General features: G+C 49.6%; 5 protein-coding genes across 5 annotated transcripts; 3 read left to right on the forward strand and 2 right to left on the reverse strand.

The window, feature by feature from the left end:
• Window positions 1-2,647: 2,647 nt before the first annotated feature.
• Window positions 2,648-6,167, reverse strand: KY384_002064 (uncharacterized protein; the record flags this gene model as incomplete). The annotated part of the gene is made up of 3 exons (XM_044810590.1): window positions 2,648-3,218; window positions 3,272-5,255; window positions 5,288-6,167. The coding sequence occupies 3 exons, from the start codon at window positions 6,165-6,167 to the stop codon at window positions 2,648-2,650; spliced, it is 3,435 nt and encodes a 1,144-aa protein (XP_044672564.1).
• Window positions 6,168-7,332: 1,165 nt separating this feature from the next.
• KY384_002065 (uncharacterized protein) lies at window positions 7,333-8,544 on the reverse strand (the record flags this gene model as incomplete). Its single annotated transcript, XM_044810591.1, has 2 exons — window positions 7,333-8,222; window positions 8,499-8,544. The coding sequence occupies 2 exons, from the start codon at window positions 8,542-8,544 to the stop codon at window positions 7,333-7,335; spliced, it is 936 nt and encodes a 311-aa protein (XP_044672565.1).
• Window positions 8,545-8,822: 278 nt separating this feature from the next.
• Window positions 8,823-10,871, forward strand: KY384_002066 (uncharacterized protein; the record flags this gene model as incomplete). The annotated part of the gene is made up of 1 exon (XM_044810592.1): window positions 8,823-10,871. One exon carries the CDS (start codon window positions 8,823-8,825, stop codon window positions 10,869-10,871), a length of 2,049 nt encoding a protein of 682 aa, XP_044672566.1.
• A 1,681-nt stretch (window positions 10,872-12,552) lies between these two features.
• On the forward strand, window positions 12,553-13,691 carry KY384_002067 (uncharacterized protein; the record flags this gene model as incomplete). The annotated part of the gene is made up of 2 exons (XM_044810593.1): window positions 12,553-12,757; window positions 12,811-13,691. The coding sequence occupies 2 exons, from the start codon at window positions 12,553-12,555 to the stop codon at window positions 13,689-13,691; spliced, it is 1,086 nt and encodes a 361-aa protein (XP_044672567.1).
• A 574-nt stretch (window positions 13,692-14,265) lies between these two features.
• KY384_002068 (uncharacterized protein) lies at window positions 14,266-15,763 on the forward strand (the record flags this gene model as incomplete). The annotated part of the gene is made up of 4 exons (XM_044810594.1): window positions 14,266-14,315; window positions 14,470-14,639; window positions 14,777-15,082; window positions 15,246-15,763. The coding sequence occupies 4 exons, from the start codon at window positions 14,266-14,268 to the stop codon at window positions 15,761-15,763; spliced, it is 1,044 nt and encodes a 347-aa protein (XP_044672568.1).
• Window positions 15,764-15,897: the final 134 nt, after the last annotated feature.

Below are 15,897 nucleotides of genomic sequence, written 5' to 3' on the forward strand. Positions count from 1 at the left end.
TATACCCAAGTCAACCCCAACACAATACACGCGCAACATTCTTGACGCTATCATCCCCGCCAGCGCCAACCCCGAATACGTCGACCTGGCAAGAAAGCACCAGAGGATGTACGAAAAGCTAGCTTTCCACGACGCAATGAAAACAAACCTTCAGCAGACCTTCATGACGCCCGCCAATAGCAAGAACAAGGTCTACTTTATGTGGGATTTCGTCGGGCGGACCCTCGTGCGTCTTTGTAGTCTTTTGACCGGCTTGAGGGAATTGCAGCAAGGACAGTATTGACAATGAGAATTAGGGCCTTCTTTTTTTACAGGTTTCCCCAAATTTGCCGGGGAATATGAATCCAATGCAAAAGGAAGTATGGATCGATTGTATTGGAAGAGGCCGCATGGCTGCCCAGCTGATTCTGGATACGAAGCCTGGCATGTTGAACGAGATGGTGCGTGCCTTTCCTACCTTTTTCGGCAGATGATATTTCTTTCTTCCCTCCTTTTGGTCATTGAACTACATTGCGCAGTGCTCGTTCCTGACGGAGAAAAAAAAGCGAGCGAGTGCTGTTGTTTACGAGGCAGGCCCGAGGGATGAATTTACCGACATTTATAATGTGTAGTCTATTCTCACAATTGATGTCAACTCAGCAAACGTCATCCCAACATTTCAAGTGCGGTGAAGAAGTAGTTTATTCAGCTTTGTTCAGATTTGCATAACTTTCTCATGCTCAAATAAGTTGGGGGGCAAAATCCCCTTGAACAGACTGCTTCTCCATTACCCTTCCGATGTATCAAGGATCATCGTAACTACACCCGATTTCGAGCTGACCCTTTTCCCTCCCAAGACAGAAATGAGCTACGCCAGCCAAAAAGGCAAGCATCCCGACTTCGGCGAAGAGGTCTTGACGCTTGCGCGAGAAATGGAACCGTAAGTGAGCCTTGGTTGGACCTGTAGCCGTTAGATTGTGTATATAATATATGACAATTTCTCCAACACCCGACATCCCCACATTGATGCACGTGAAACTGAAGGATGTAAATGTCTTTCAAGTAACTTTGGCGTTGGGGGCAATCCAGGAAAAACCTGGCCAAGTCTGTCGTGCTTCTAGTTTCTGTTGTGACAGCGATATCACCACTCAGTATCGTTGAAACGAGACTTAAGTGGTTTAACTTCAGCACAGCAAGAACAACTTGATGTGTAATTATTGAAGCTCATTGCATTCCAACGCGGTCTTTTGGATCTACTCAACGTCTTCAAGCGTCTTTCTGAAAAAGTCTTAGCCACTGCGGTGATACTGCGTGATCCTATGAATCCTGAATTGCAATAGACCATTTCTCACACCAGAACAGAGTCGATCGCAAGTCATTTGCATGCGTCGCTCTCAAGTGAGATTGAATGGAAATGGCATTCGTTTAAGAACCTGCCTACGCCATATAAATCCGCTTCGCTGACTGGAAAATATCAAGACATGTCACATGCGACGAGTCAAATCTTGGGTATTTTCAAACACGACCAAGAAAAAGGCCATTTCTCTTGGCTGTGATTGGTGGAGAATTCAAGGCCCTGATAGGTGAGTGGGTTAAAGTCACATTTTGCTCCCATAGTCTGTGTCTATTTTTTTTTAGGGGGATTGGTCTGCCGTTCGAGGACACCGAGCGGGCTGTCTAGAGCTTGACAACATAGATACCACACCAAACAATGAGATAAAGGGTGCAGCTGTCATCTGGCTACCATTTCAACAAGTGCATATCCCTTAGTAGTCAAAAGCCATTTCAGGCGTACATACTTTCTTTTCATTTTGAAAAACTGTAGGCTATTAGAAGTCGGGTTTTCCCTTTGAATGAGTAACGCGATATGTTTCGGCGAGGAGGTGACGCTCCTTATGTGTTACCGCTTGATTCAATTGACAGTGGCAGTGGCAGAAATGTCACAAATAGTGCGCTAAGTCGTCTTGCTATTTTGTATGCTACGAAATCAGCAACTGATGCTGAGCTTGAGAGCCGCGAATCAAATCAAGAAACAAGCTGAAGGGAATCAAAATATTGCGGAACATTGATTCTTTATGTAACCCTGCTTCGTGTTTCTCTTACTATTGAGGTGATCCTCAGCCGAGCATACCAAGTCCATACGAGAAAGCCTTGCCAGTGTGAGGCCCCTCGCCACAAAGTGAATCGTTAAGTTATAAGTAGCCAAACTAAGCCATGCTCATGAATACATCATATGTCAGTAGAGTCGGAAAGAGTGATCTCAGTGAGATGGGTCCAGCTAGGACTGCCGTGAGCCAGGGGTTGCTGAGTGGGAATAATGCAATCCGACGGACTGATATGTTGGAGACAGTCGGTTAGATGAGGCACCACTTGGATGCGATATAGGTAATGGTGACGCTTCTCTCGGGCTCAGTCTTCAGTCGTTGAATTAAAAATCAGGGTATATCCGTGAAAACAATAAAATGCATACTTTTGTGCATAAGATCCGCCGCAATGACTCCGGTCTTCCGTGCTATGCAAGCAATAAAAAGCTAGAATAATCTTCGGCCGATGGTATGAATCCTCGATTTGTGATTGAAAACAGGCTGCACGCTGCATGCTGCACACCTTCGCCATCCACTCCGGCATCTTAGAGATTGTTCTGCCCAATTCCTCCAGGCAATTCAAGCTATCGATCAAGCTCGGACCTCAAGTCTTCATTAATTATCTTCAAAATTTTATGACGATTCATATGACTGAAAGCGCCGTTCCTCCATGCGTTTCTGAGTTTTTTGAACGCCGGCCGATCCTGAGCCTTGTCCTCTGCTTGGACCATGTCGACGTAGTGACGGACTATACGGTCGTCAAGAACTGTTCGATGTCCTAATAACGCTTCCCCATAATACATCATAAGGCTTTGCATGCCGGCAGCCGAATCATGCCCAAGCTTGTCTTCTACGGCGAGCTTTCTGAATTCTTCGTACATTGGGTTATTGAAGTTTCGTATGAGGAAATGCGACCAGAAATGATACAGATTCTGCATATTTGACGAGGGCTTTCCACTCGAGCTATCTTCACGCTGTTTCAAAGCATCACGCCTGAAATCGGTGTAATTCTCAAGTGCAAGTTCATTGGGCTGGGAATCGAGCGCACTGATCTCGCTATGCTTTGTCCAGAGGACAGGCGGCGAGCGCCCAGAATCCGTACGTTTATTTGGTGAGCCTGCGACGAATGGACTTCGTGACCTGGCGGATTGGTCACTGTATGTTGTCAGTCAATACAGTCAGAAAGCATTAGTCTAGTATTCACCCACCTTTCGAAGACTTCTCCGTTTACAGGTCTCGATTGGCGCTCAGCGACTTTCGACAATTCATCGCTAATACCTCGACCGTCTATAGACCCGTTGGAGAACGTTCGTGAGGAAGCCGATTGAAAAGGAGGATACGCAGAATTGATAGGCTGTCGAACCACAATCTGAAGGTGCTGAACCTCGTCGTCGGTGAAAGTCTTTGTTTCCGGAGAACGCAGATCCGGAGAAGCAAACGGGCGCCCGCCGTGAGAGTGGACAGACGGCGTGAATTCGGACACAGCTGCGGAAAGCGGTGGCTGGCTGCTGTCTTCATAATGATTGGTTGGCACCGAAGCCTGCGGCGCAGGTTCAACAGCCGAAGGTGCCATGGCATTAAGCGAGTGAAAATGCAAGTCTGCTGAGTCTTTACTCGGACTTGCTCCTGGTGATAACCTAAGGCCACCGTCAAGCGAGTTCACGGGATCCTTTTGCACGTTATTTGGCGCTGGCGTTGGCCCATCGGTTTGTGCTGATGGGTAGCGTTGCTCTGCGGGCAGTACAAAATTGACCCAGCCGTCCCTGGCGCGAAGTCGATCTTTGCCATCCTGCCATATCTGCCCTGGTTTGAACTCTATTCTCTGAGAGTTGAGACAAACGTAGCGAATTAGCTCGACATCTGTGGTCAAGGTAACAATGCGATTGAATTGGGATAACACATCAAGGAATACGAAGCCCTGGGAATCCATATGTTTTCGCAGGTACATGTCCTTGCACAGGTTGTCTACGGATAGGTAGTACTCCATTTGCATCTGTACAAGATCGTAGAGGGTCACTTGAGCCTGAAATGGGTCGTAAGGCACTGCACTCATGATTCCCTGAGGAAAGTAGGACATGTTAGCCATATCCGTTTGAATGTTTGGCAAGTGAGAGGGCCCAGGATTTTGACCATGCGAGAATCTTCCGCCTGTGGACATAAAACTTGAGCCATAGTGGGACCTTGAAGAGGACCGAAGGCTTCGATGCGGCGTCGACGGTCCAAAGAAACCCCCTTGAGACTGTGATGGTATCCGCTCGTGGTTCGAAAAGGATCTTGAAGGCGCTGTCAACGGGGTTTGATAAGAGCTGGGCTGTCCACCAAAGTGATCATTCCCATTTGGTGTATTTCTGTCGTACGGAGCATACGTCGCCCCTCCACGGCCTCGATTGGCGCCACGAGTTCGTCCTGGCCGTTCTTCTCCGCGCTCACGTGTGGAATTATTTGCTTGGGCATGTTTCACCGCTTCAAGCGGGCGGCTAGGCCCTTCGTTTCGTCTCTCAACAGCGTTGCCTTTAGGTTGCGAATTAGCGTCTGGAGCGGAACGCTTATGCCTTCTCTCACCATCTTGGTGGAGATTCGCTGCTTGTGAAGGAGACATGCCGTTCTCTAGTTGAGATGTGCGTCGAGTGGACATATTGATTTGAGGCGTTGCAGGAATTGGGACCATGGATAGTTTTCGAGATTCGTTCAGGCTTGCTTTTCTAGTTTGGCCAAATCGAATGTCACTAGAGCCATTTGCTTTGCTGCTTTCCCTTCCTGGAGCCTCGACTGGACTGGTAGAGTCTTTCGAAGTCACGGGGCCAGCGCTCGAAGCCCGCTTCGACCTAGCATTATTGCTGGTTGATGTGGCGGAGCTCGGAAAAGTTCTCGAACTCTCGTCTGGAGCTCCTCTGGCGTCGATCGTCGCAGTACCAGGCTTCTCGACTCGATTAGGGGCATGGTTTCGGCCACGCGATTGGTTGTCACGATTACCGCCAGGAGGTGCACGACCACCACGACGGGCTTGAGGAAGTGGTGTATTAAACACAGCAGTTGGGACGAAAGGCACATGCGTCCAAGCTTTCTTACCGCTCGGTTTCGGGTTTTGGGCGACATCCTTTTCTTTCTCTCCTTCTTCTACCTTTTGAGACGTCTGCGATCTCTTTCGCTCCTCATTGACAGTGTCTGGGGTTGGCCAGAACGTTGCGTCCCCTGGGGGGGCGGAGGAGCCATTGCATTCTTACTGGGCATGTCTGCGCTGAATCCCTCGCCGTTTACCCTCTGTTTCCTCTCTCTGCTGACTACTTTGTTTCCTTCTAGGCCGGGTGTTTCATCGGGGAATGGTTTGCCTCTCTTTTTGCCTTCTCCTTTTTTGGAGTCTGAAGCTGTCTCTATATATCGCCCAGTTCCATTTAGAGATTCCTGGCGGGTAGCAGGCCTCGGAGAAGTGACTTGTTGGGTGACTGGTTGCAAGGATTTTGCTTTAGCGTTTTGCGCCTCTATCCTTTGCTGCCATACATTGCTTATGGGAGCGGGCGCTTCTTTTAACGTTGGAGGAGAAGGAGTCTCCTCGTCCCACGGTGCATCCGCCGGAGGATCTTCAACGTCACGCTCAGTCTTCTCTTGAGGCTTCACTCCATTCTGACTTGATTGGGATTGTTTGTCCCAAGTCGACTCAGAGGAAGCATTGCCCAAGGAGGACATGTATTCTTCTTGAGGCAAGGTAGGTGTTGAGTTGGTATCATATTCTGGGGATGGTGGAAGAGATATTGGCTTTGGCTCTCCATCCTTGGTAGCGACGCTGGATGTACGAGCCTTCACATCTTCCGTGCCTTCTTTTGGCTCTGTCTGCTGAGACTCTGTCTTCTGAAATGCATCCGTATTTCCCGGAACCCTCCCTTCGCTCGCTGTCCTTTTGACCGAGTTTTTATCAAGGCTGATGGACGCTGCACCTCGGTCCGACGATACTGGTCTCTTTGGCCTAGAGCCTGTTATGTCTGTTGGAGAAGCATCTGAGGGCGCTGACAATGCTGTGAACTGTTTCGCCTTTGCCGCTTGTGCATAAGAGAATGCGGATGTTGTAGAAGCAGGATCTAATTCAGGTTTGTCTGCTGATGCGGACATTTCTCTGGTGGTTCGGCCTTCTTTATCGCGCTTCTAGAACAAATCAGCGGATTCCATGACTTTATGCAAGAGTTGACGTACACCGTGTGGCAGTGTCGGCAGGCTGCGACCACCAGTCCTTCCTCAACGACCTGAACTTTACTTCAATGTGACCGCCCTAGTGTAATACTGAGTCGAATTGAGACTTGGAGTAGCTTGTCAAATAAACGGGATATTTGCTCGACGGCCTCCAACTGCTCATGCGGCTTTCTCCCAACCGCGTGAATCAATCGCACAGTTATGAGCCTCTAGAATAGGATTGCAACTTCAATTGTGGGTGGGATGCAATTCCGAATTTCTAGCCCTGTTTTACAACGCCCGGGAATTCTTGTGCAGACCCAACGGTTTTCGGACTCAAGCTCTTCTGTAGCTGTGTGTCGGTGAGTGAAATCACTGATCGTACCGAAGAAAGCGACACTGAATCTCGCTCTTAGTTATCCAGAAGCTATTGTACGACGAAATCAAGAGGATCAAGAGATGTCCTGCTTAAAGTTGAGAGAGCAGGCGTAGGCGGTAATTGTAGGACAGGCAATTCAATTACTTTTAGGCCTTAGCCAGGCCTCGGTATGTATAGCTCGTCCCAACGATGAAGCCGATGAGAGTCTCGGCGACTAACCTCAAGACGCACGACCGTCGATGGCAGAGAAGCGCCCAGCGAGGTCTGCTGTGGCGCTCTTGTGTGCTCCTTCGGCTTCCAACGCGACCAGAAGGTAAATGGCGCACTTGTGCGGCTAGCCTAGAGTAGAATGTTTGCCAGTACCCTAAGTCCGTAGAGCAGATACCAAAGAACGGTGACGGGAGCTTGAGGCGAGAAAGGAGAGTGTTCGAGGGTCGGGAGTGGTCGGTTAGGAGGTACTGTAGTTGAATATTAAGATCCCAAAAAAATTGGCCTGACTAGTGGACCTCTCGACCGTGACGAAGGCACTTCAGCGGACCGGATAGCCGAGGCCACCACCACCACCATGACTATTTTTGCATCTTGGGGTTTCTCTTAGGAGTTCGCATGAATACAAGGTGCTGAGAAATGTAGATTAATTCTGAGCATTGACTGGTGTCAAGGACTACCTGTCGTCCTTTCTAAAGTCCTCGTTACATCATATTTTACAAGACATTGCACACCGTTTGCTCAGCCGATCTGGCTCCTTTTCAGATACCGTGAGAAACTATGTTCACTGTCTTCTCCACCGTCCGCCTTGTCTTCAGAGAGAGCTTGCTTATATCTGTTGACCAAGCCACCATGACCATCCCCGTCACCTTCTGGCTCCGCCATTTCACTCTTTGAATCCGACGAGCTTTCTAAGTCACTTAGTGTGTCAGCGTGATGTCGCTGAACAGGTATTGCAGGCCCCTTTTGTGAGACCGAATCCACAACATTCATATCTTTCATGAGTTTGCCCAACTCCTTCTCCCTTTTTCCATCCTTTTCTTCCTTGTTCTGTGCTCGCCGTTTTTCGAGTTCAGGTTGATAGTCTCTTTGGAATTCTTTGGCCTTCTTCTGCACAGCTTCGAAGAACTCCGTCACTCCATCGCCCGTCATGGAACTAACGCCTACGACATCAAGATGACGATAGAATTCTTCAAGCATCAAGCTCATACTATTGAGCAATGAGCTCATGTAACCGCTGCCGCCACCACTTTGGCTGGCTTCCTCGTTCCTCAGCGCAGCCTGAAAGGCTTCAAAATCAGTCATCCATTCCTTCGCAAATTCTGCATCCTTGACGTCAGTCTTGTTGAAAACAAGTATCATCGGCAATTTTGTTTTATACAGAATACTACAAGCGTAGAGCATATTGCTCATGAACGTGCTGGTAGAGCTTGTCCGAGGAGTATCAATAATGTAAGCGATGACAGTAGGAAATGAGGACGCGAGCGATTCCAGCAAAATACTACCAGAGGCACTCCAGACGAAGACCTCGATCTGACCTGGTGTGTCAACAATGATGTTTCGGATAGGCTTTGCTCGAGGGTTTTCAGTGTTCGGAGCAGTGCGTTTCTCAAGTATGTTGATGATTTGGTCTATTTTGGTTGCAAATATATTGAGAGAGGTCAAAATCCCCCGTTTGGTCCGAGGTTGTACTCTTTCATGACTTCTTTGTAGTCTAGAGAGTCTCGTATGTCGATATTACTGTCGAATGGAACATTGCGAACAGCTGGATCCAAATTTATAACGTACGGTACCTCACGTTTTGAATGTAGATGGGCGTTGATTCGTTGCATAAAAGTCGTTTTGCCAGAGCCTTGACATACCCAGTCAGCTCGAAGACTGTTGCGCTTGACGAGGTCGTGAATTACCAGCCATGCCCACACACACTACAGCGACAGGCTTTTCTGTCGCCATTTTCTTCGACGCAAGTTAGATAATTACAGGAACATTGATTCTATCTTGAGTGCTGATTACATATCGAATGGTGACTCCGCTTAGAGCGAGGGCTCGGTGACTGATTAGCGCTTGCCCTAACGGCCGCCAACACCTAGAGCCCCTCTAGGGCCCGCACGGCAGCCATTCAAGGGGAGTTCCAGGCCCTACGAAATAGAAGTGGGGGTGTTCGGAGAGGACTGAGTTCTTTGACATCTTCCCGCACCCAGCGGTCTGTACAGGCTCTTCACAAACGTAGCATGATCCTGGAGGACTTTGAAAAGACATTAGCAGATAGTAGGAAGCATGAAGAGCACAGAGGACATAAAGAACACAAGCATCGCCATCACAGGCGCAGACATCACGATGAAGACCAAGATCGGCACCGACATAAGAAAAGGAAGCAGTCAGGAGATGACGCAGGTTCTGGGCCTCGAAGACGTCATAATTCTGACGAAGGCCGCCTAGCAGGCCCTGATGAGGACATCAAAGTCCACGAAGAAGAGCTCGCAACTGCCCAATCAGATTCGATTCCCAAAGGTGTCATTTCTGATGAACAGCCCAAGCGGGATTCATGGATGCAGGGACCATCTTCGCTAGATGTCGATTATATTCAGAGCAATGCAAGGGAATCATCCGAAATACATAAGTCGAAGTCATCCAGGGCGGATTTTGAGCTCAAAATACATGAAAAGGAATTGAACAAGCATCACCTGAAAAACGTGAGTGAGGGCAAGGATATACCTGACGAAATATTGCATGAGCCTGCTCAGTACGACGTCGACTACGAGTTTGGTGACTCAGGGGCCTCCTGGCGGATGACACGGCTGAGGGGAGTTTACAGGCGGGCTCAGGAAGAGCAACGGGCGCTTGACGATGTCGCTAAGAAGCAGTATGGGAATCTCAGACTCTTTGACAACGCTCGTGAAGAGCAGACTGAGTTAGAGAGAAGGGAAACATACGGTGAAGGCTACGTGGGCAAGGCAAAGCCTAGTGGAGATTTATTTGCGGAGCGAAAAGTCGAGTCTGGATTACCGCCCTGGAAACGGCCTGATGATACCCAGCAGAGTGATACAGCAGAAGGTATCAAGCAGGTAACTGCGGCGAGGCCAGCTCAATCGATGGTCCATACAGACCAGTCCGTTCTGAATAGGCTCAAAGCCCAAATGATGAAAGCTAAATTTAAAGGTGGCTCAGAGGCTGCTAAACTAGAAGAGGAGTATGATATCGCATTAGCCGGCTTTACCAATCAAAAGCAGCCGGCTGTAGTCGTACTTGGTGCAATGGAAAACCGCATGCTTGCTGGAGGTCGCAAGGGGGAGGTAAAGCCAATGGAGAACAAACGTGGACGAGAAAGAGGCTTAGTCGCAGAGAATGAGGATATGACGATCGAAGACATGGTACGTGAAGAGCGCCGCACGAAAGCTCAGGCCGGTGGCGATGGCCGGCGATTCGCTGAAAGGATAGCCAAAGATGGGAAGTTCGATAACGATCTCGAGTACATGGACGAAAACGCCGCAAAGCTAGCCAAACGGGTGCAAAAATCTGACATCAATCTGAGAAACATTGCAATTTCGGACTTCCAGAAGATCAATAAGATTCTAGACAGTTGTCCCCTCTGTTATCACGAAGACCAAGACAGGCCTCCAGTGGCACCCGTCGTCTCTTTGGCTACAAGGACATATTTGACTTTGCCAACGGAACCAGAATTGAGTGACGGCGGTGCTTGCATCGTCCCCATCCAGCACCGTGACAACCTTCTTCACTGTGACGACGATGAGTGGGAGGAGATCCGGAACTTCATGAAAAGCCTGATTCGTATGTATCATGACCAAGGACGAGATGTTATTTTTTACGAAAACGCCGCAGCTCCGCACCGCAAGAGGCATGCTAGTATGGAGGTCGTTCCATTGCCTTATAGCTTAGGAGACACTGCACCGGCGTTTTTCAAAGAAGCCATGTTGACGGCCGATGAAGAATGGACTCAGCACAAAAAGATTATTGACACCCTTCTGAAAGCGAAAGACGGCTTGGGTAAGGCAGCTTTCCGTCGAACGTTGGCGAAAGAAATGCCCTACTTTCATGTTTGGTTTGAAATGAACGGTGGGATAGGCCATGTGGTCGAGGACTCGAATCGTTGGCCGAAAGGCGATCTTTTCGCACGAGAAGTCATTGGCGGCATGCTCGACAAGGGGGCGGACGTCATCAGGCGACAAGGAAAATGGCATCGGGGGCAAGACGCTAGGGTCGAGGGCTTCAGACGGCGGTGGAAAGCATTTGACTGGACTCGGGTATTACAAGATGGGTGAGATAGTCAAGCGACAGGTCACATCCTCGGCTAGTCACTTTACGTATCTCTCTTTTCTGCACAAACCAGCGTGCATATGCAGGCCAGCATAAGGTGAAGATAAGTCAGCCAGGCTCTGGCCAAAGCAGCTAGGCCCAACGGTCGCTTAAGCACGACGAGTTCTTCGGGTGTTCTACTGTCCGTCCCTTGATCAGATCCGACCCTATAGCGACTCGACACACTATTCGGCAGCCTTGGTGAACCCACCCCCCGTACCATGCCACTAGCAGCTGGGGTTCAACGTCTGGGTTGGGCCGTCTAAGCCTGAAACCGGGAAGATTTTTCAGAGGCCAGCCATCTGAAGTCACATTACCGATTGAGGACAATAGCGCAACGGCCGTTGGTCTGAAGGAGTAATACGACGACCTGGGAGGACACGAAATGCAGCTATCTTCTGCTGATCCTGTCGGCCCTCGTAACGTTCATAGCCGTTAGATACCTCGGTCTCACGCCCTGGGCGTTTGGCGGAGGGAGAGATCATTTTTGCAGACGTATAAGACCAATGAAATGAGGGAGCCTTCATGCAGCTCATCCTGCCCTGCTTCTCGCTTGGCCTGGGAGAGTAGTCGGTCGGAGTAGGTGATATAAAACAGACGTATCATGTCACGACTTCCGTAACACCCTCGACCGCTGCTGCGGAACATATTTCTAAAATTGCCACTAAGCCGCATTCTCCCCTTGCCCACGTCTTCAAAGCCATTTTTCCCAGCTCAGATCTCTCGCCATTTCGAGACGATTGAATTCCAATGTTGGCCCTTGACCCGCCCCCACATTTAGCCCGCATACATACGCTCCTGCTTGCGCGCTATGGCATCTGAGGCGGAACTGCAATCGCAGCAGCGTAATTCCTATCCACCTTCATTCACGTCTGCCTCAATGGCCGGGGCGCAAGTGAACAGCATCCATTACTCTGCCTATCCTGAAGGGCAAGCCTCTCCTCCACCGCCTGCGCCTGCCGGCAGCTACTCTGCGCTCAATCTCCCTCCCGTTCACAGTGGAAATGGACGACCACCACCCCCACATCCCCAGCAGCAACCACCAGGCCCAGGCCCCCCTCCGCCGCAACACATGCAATTCTACCAGCCATATAATATGCCCCCACCGACAGATCCAAACGTCCCCATGCGCTATCCTCTTCCACCTCACCCAGAGGGTAGAGTAATGTCAGGAGGGAGACACAAGAAAGAGATCAAGCGAAGAACGAAGACTGGATGTTTGACGTGTCGCAAGAGACGAATAAAGGTCAGTCGATCTCTCCACACCATGTGAGGCTTTGAAACAAGATATACAACGACTCGGATGTTTCACACTACAAATGTTTGTTTCGACGTTGAAGCACCAGGAAGTTCACTGAATTTCTCAATTTGGTTGCTGCCGGGTAGAAGCGACCGTGTCAAGCGAGCTGCTACCTGCGCGCCTTTGCTCCTGCCTGCTACATTCACTTTTAAAGATACGCTACATATCCAATTGCCATGATCAAACATCCGCTGACTTGGAGTTCATGGTTGCTGTAGTGCGACGAAGGTCACCCGGCTTGCCGGAATTGTCAGAAAAGCAAGCGAGAGTGTTTGGGCTACGACCCTATCTTCAAACCACAACCTGGACCACCACCTCTACAACCGGCTGCTAATCAATTCCCTGCCATGTCAACTACCCCGCCAGCCTCCTTTCCACCACTTCCACCTCACAGCCTTTCTGCTACATCATACGGCGCTCCGATCATAGACGACGATCGCGAGAAACTCGAATCTGCACCATCAATCGACCCGGCGCTTGGAGGAGAGAAGCAAGGCGGTGATAGCGACGGCGGTGCGACTGATGGTCGCTACGGTCAACGACCTCAAAGTAGTATGTACTCATGGAAGGAACAATGCCCAAGCTATATGACTGACTCTCTAAAGCGAGACGGATAAAGATTGAAGAGCTTCTATGCATTGATGGAGTTCCGCCGCCCCCACCTGCCGCCCCATCAATACTCTCCGATGAAAATAGGCAAGAACTGAAAACTATCTACAATACAGCATACGCTCCGGGTATGGATAAGTTTCTAGACACGCATTGGTTTTCGGAAAGAGGCTGCGATCATCTGATGGCAAACTCCGTACTGTGTGATCAATTTACCATGCTCATTCACCGCTATGCTATGAATTCTCAAGATCCTGTCTTTTCTGCCCAGCTGGCCATCACTAAAAGCCTCGAGGCCATGGTGGTTTGGTCGATGTTATGTTTGTGCAGGAAAGTTGCGCAAACCACGACGGAATCTGGTGAAGTCAACGAAGATGAAGTCAAAGATGGTGTGGTGGATGCGGCGAAGCGGCTGGAAATATTCGAAGCGCTCATCACTGGAGACTACAGATCTGATGATTCAGCGCCACAAGGGCCCGACGGCAGTAAACCTAATGGTTCTGCGTTGCTCGGGCAGTTGAAGTCTAAGGAGTACGAATTCTGGCGATCGATTCACGCTTTCCTCACCATCAAGCGAGAGAATGAGAACTCGGCAGAGGCAATTGAGAGCACGCTGGCAACGACGCGAAGCCTCCTGGAGAACCGCGAAAACCGAGACGTTATTTACTCTATGATGATAGCACGGCATTTGGGCGGACAAGTGCCGGGCTTCCCAGACTCCATGCAGGCCCCTGAGACGAATGACGAAAAGGATGTGCATGCTAAGCTGGCCGTAGCCCGACGGCTGCTGGAAGAAGAGTCGGCTGGTAAGGGAACGAATCAGGTTGTGCTGCGTCTCTGCGGAGCTGCTTGCAGGAGTTGGTCCGTGAAACGGTGACGATGAGCATTTAATCTAGACTGGAGATGTCCAGCGATGCATTGGTTGGTCTTTTTGAGCGCGGAGTCTGAGAAAAGGAGCCCCAATTGGGGCAAAGGGTCAGGAATGACCATGTTTTGTCCGAAGCATTGTTGCATTTTAGCGCTCATTGAAGGGCCAGAAGTCGTCATATTCAACGATCCTTCTCTGATTTTGCTGGAGACGAGCTCAATGCAATCTTGGAAGCAGATGCGAATCTACAATCTTGACAATACACACCTGACCATAACTTTGTAGCTCAGGGACCCCGGCCCTAAGATCGGGCTGTCTAGAATCTGCGGGGCCTGCGAAAATAATCTTCTGCTTATTTGTGAAGCAATAGTGGCAAGAGTGATTCAAAGCGTAAAGCAAGGACCTTGCTGGCCAATATCTGAACAGCTGAATGCAAAGGTATGCATTCACCAATTCGTTGATTCACATCAGGTTACTGAGGGCAAGACATCATAGTGCATGCTCGTTATCTACGCGACCAAAACGGGTTTCCCGCGTCATTTCAAAGATTCTCTCTACATTTGACAATCGCTTCCTAGCAAACATGTCCACAGACGAGAAGCCCAAGATCCTTCTTTTGGGTGGAATCGATCAGTACGTAGCTTCCTGCTAGCACTTTCCCGTTTGTAATCTGCTGCATTTCTACTTTCCTTTTCCTGCATTTCCAAAGAGAAAAGATCCTTCCTCCAGGCACTTGAAATGATTGATGGTAATGCCTATTGAATGCTGTTTGACCTCTCCCTCACAGCACCAAAGCCAAAGATGCATGGTCCGCCCTCTCCTCACTCGGCACCCTTCTAACCCCTAAAGCGACCAACCCCACCGATTTTCTCCAAGAGTGCCGCTCCGGCTCTCTCGATGGCGTGAAAGCGGTCTATCGCACCTTCCAGAGCGTCAGCATTACCGGCAGGATAGAAGGTGATGTAGCAGAAGCTCTCGCGAAAATCGGTTGCAAATATCTTTGCCATAATGGTAGGCATTGAAAGCTTTACAGTCCCTACCGATGAAGTGGACACTGGTAAGCACTAAGTAGACTGATGGCTGCAATGACACAGGCGCTGGATACGATCAAATTTCCGTCTCCGCTTGCACGTCCCACGGAATCTTTGTCTCCAATACCCCTCAAGTAGTCGATGCCGCTACCGCCGACACAGCCATCTTCCTAATGCTAGGCGCTTTGCGCGGCTTCAATCTGCCGCTCCTGACTCTTCGTAAAGGAGAGTGGAGGGGGAAGACCTCACCGCCGCTTGGGCATGATCCAGAAGGGAAAAAATTGGGCATTTTGGGAATGGGTGGCATTGGCAGGGATATAGGGAGGAAGGCTGAGGGATTTGGTATGAGTGTTGTGTACCACAATAGGAGTAAGTGCTGCTTGGTGGGGGCCGCATAATGCTGGCTCCAATCAGCGAATGAGCCTTTAGACAGTTTTCGAGATCGTACGAGGGAGCTTCTACTTGAAGGTCGAAAAGGGCTGGTGTTTCATCGTGTGGAGAAAGTACCGCTGACTCTTTTTGTATTTCCCAGAGAGGCTGCCACCCGAAGAAGAGGGCGGGGCGAAGTACGTGAGCTTTGAGGAGCTGCTCAAGGGAAGTGATGTGTTGAGTCTGAATCTTCCTCTGAACGTAAGTTCTTCTCTGTGCTATCTTTTCTTCCTCGAAGATTACCCTAGATCTCTAGTCGTGTACGTGAAGGCTGAGAGACTCCAGAAAAACACTCGCCATATTATTTCCACTCCACAATTTGCTCAGATGAAAGACGGCGTAGTCATCATCAACACTGCTCGTGGACCCGTGATGGATGAGGCGGCACTTGTCGATGCATTGAAATCTGGTAAGGTCTTCAGTGTGGGCTTAGATGTTTTCGAGGAAGAGCCCAAAGTCCATCCAGGACTATTGGAAAACGAGCATGTTCTGTTGCTTCCACACATGGGAACGGCAACGTATGAGACGCAAGAGAAGATGGAGTTGCATGTCATTGATAATGTGAGGAGTGCATTGGAAATGGGGAAGTTGGTAACGCCCGTCCCAGAACAGCAGGCATAGGAAAATGACGTGGAACGATTGATGTTCACATCAAGATAGCGAGAAAGGGGGTTGTACACAGACTACAAATAGACCAATATGAAATCATCTGATCTTTCTAAGTCCGCACTTTGCAGCTTTGATGGTGCATTATC

Source organism: Bacidia gigantensis (assembly GCF_019456465.1).
Source record: "Bacidia gigantensis strain McMullin 20006 chromosome Unknown contig_134, whole genome shotgun sequence".
In the NCBI taxonomy this organism is placed as follows: domain Eukaryota; kingdom Fungi; phylum Ascomycota; class Lecanoromycetes; order Lecanorales; family Ramalinaceae; genus Bacidia; species Bacidia gigantensis.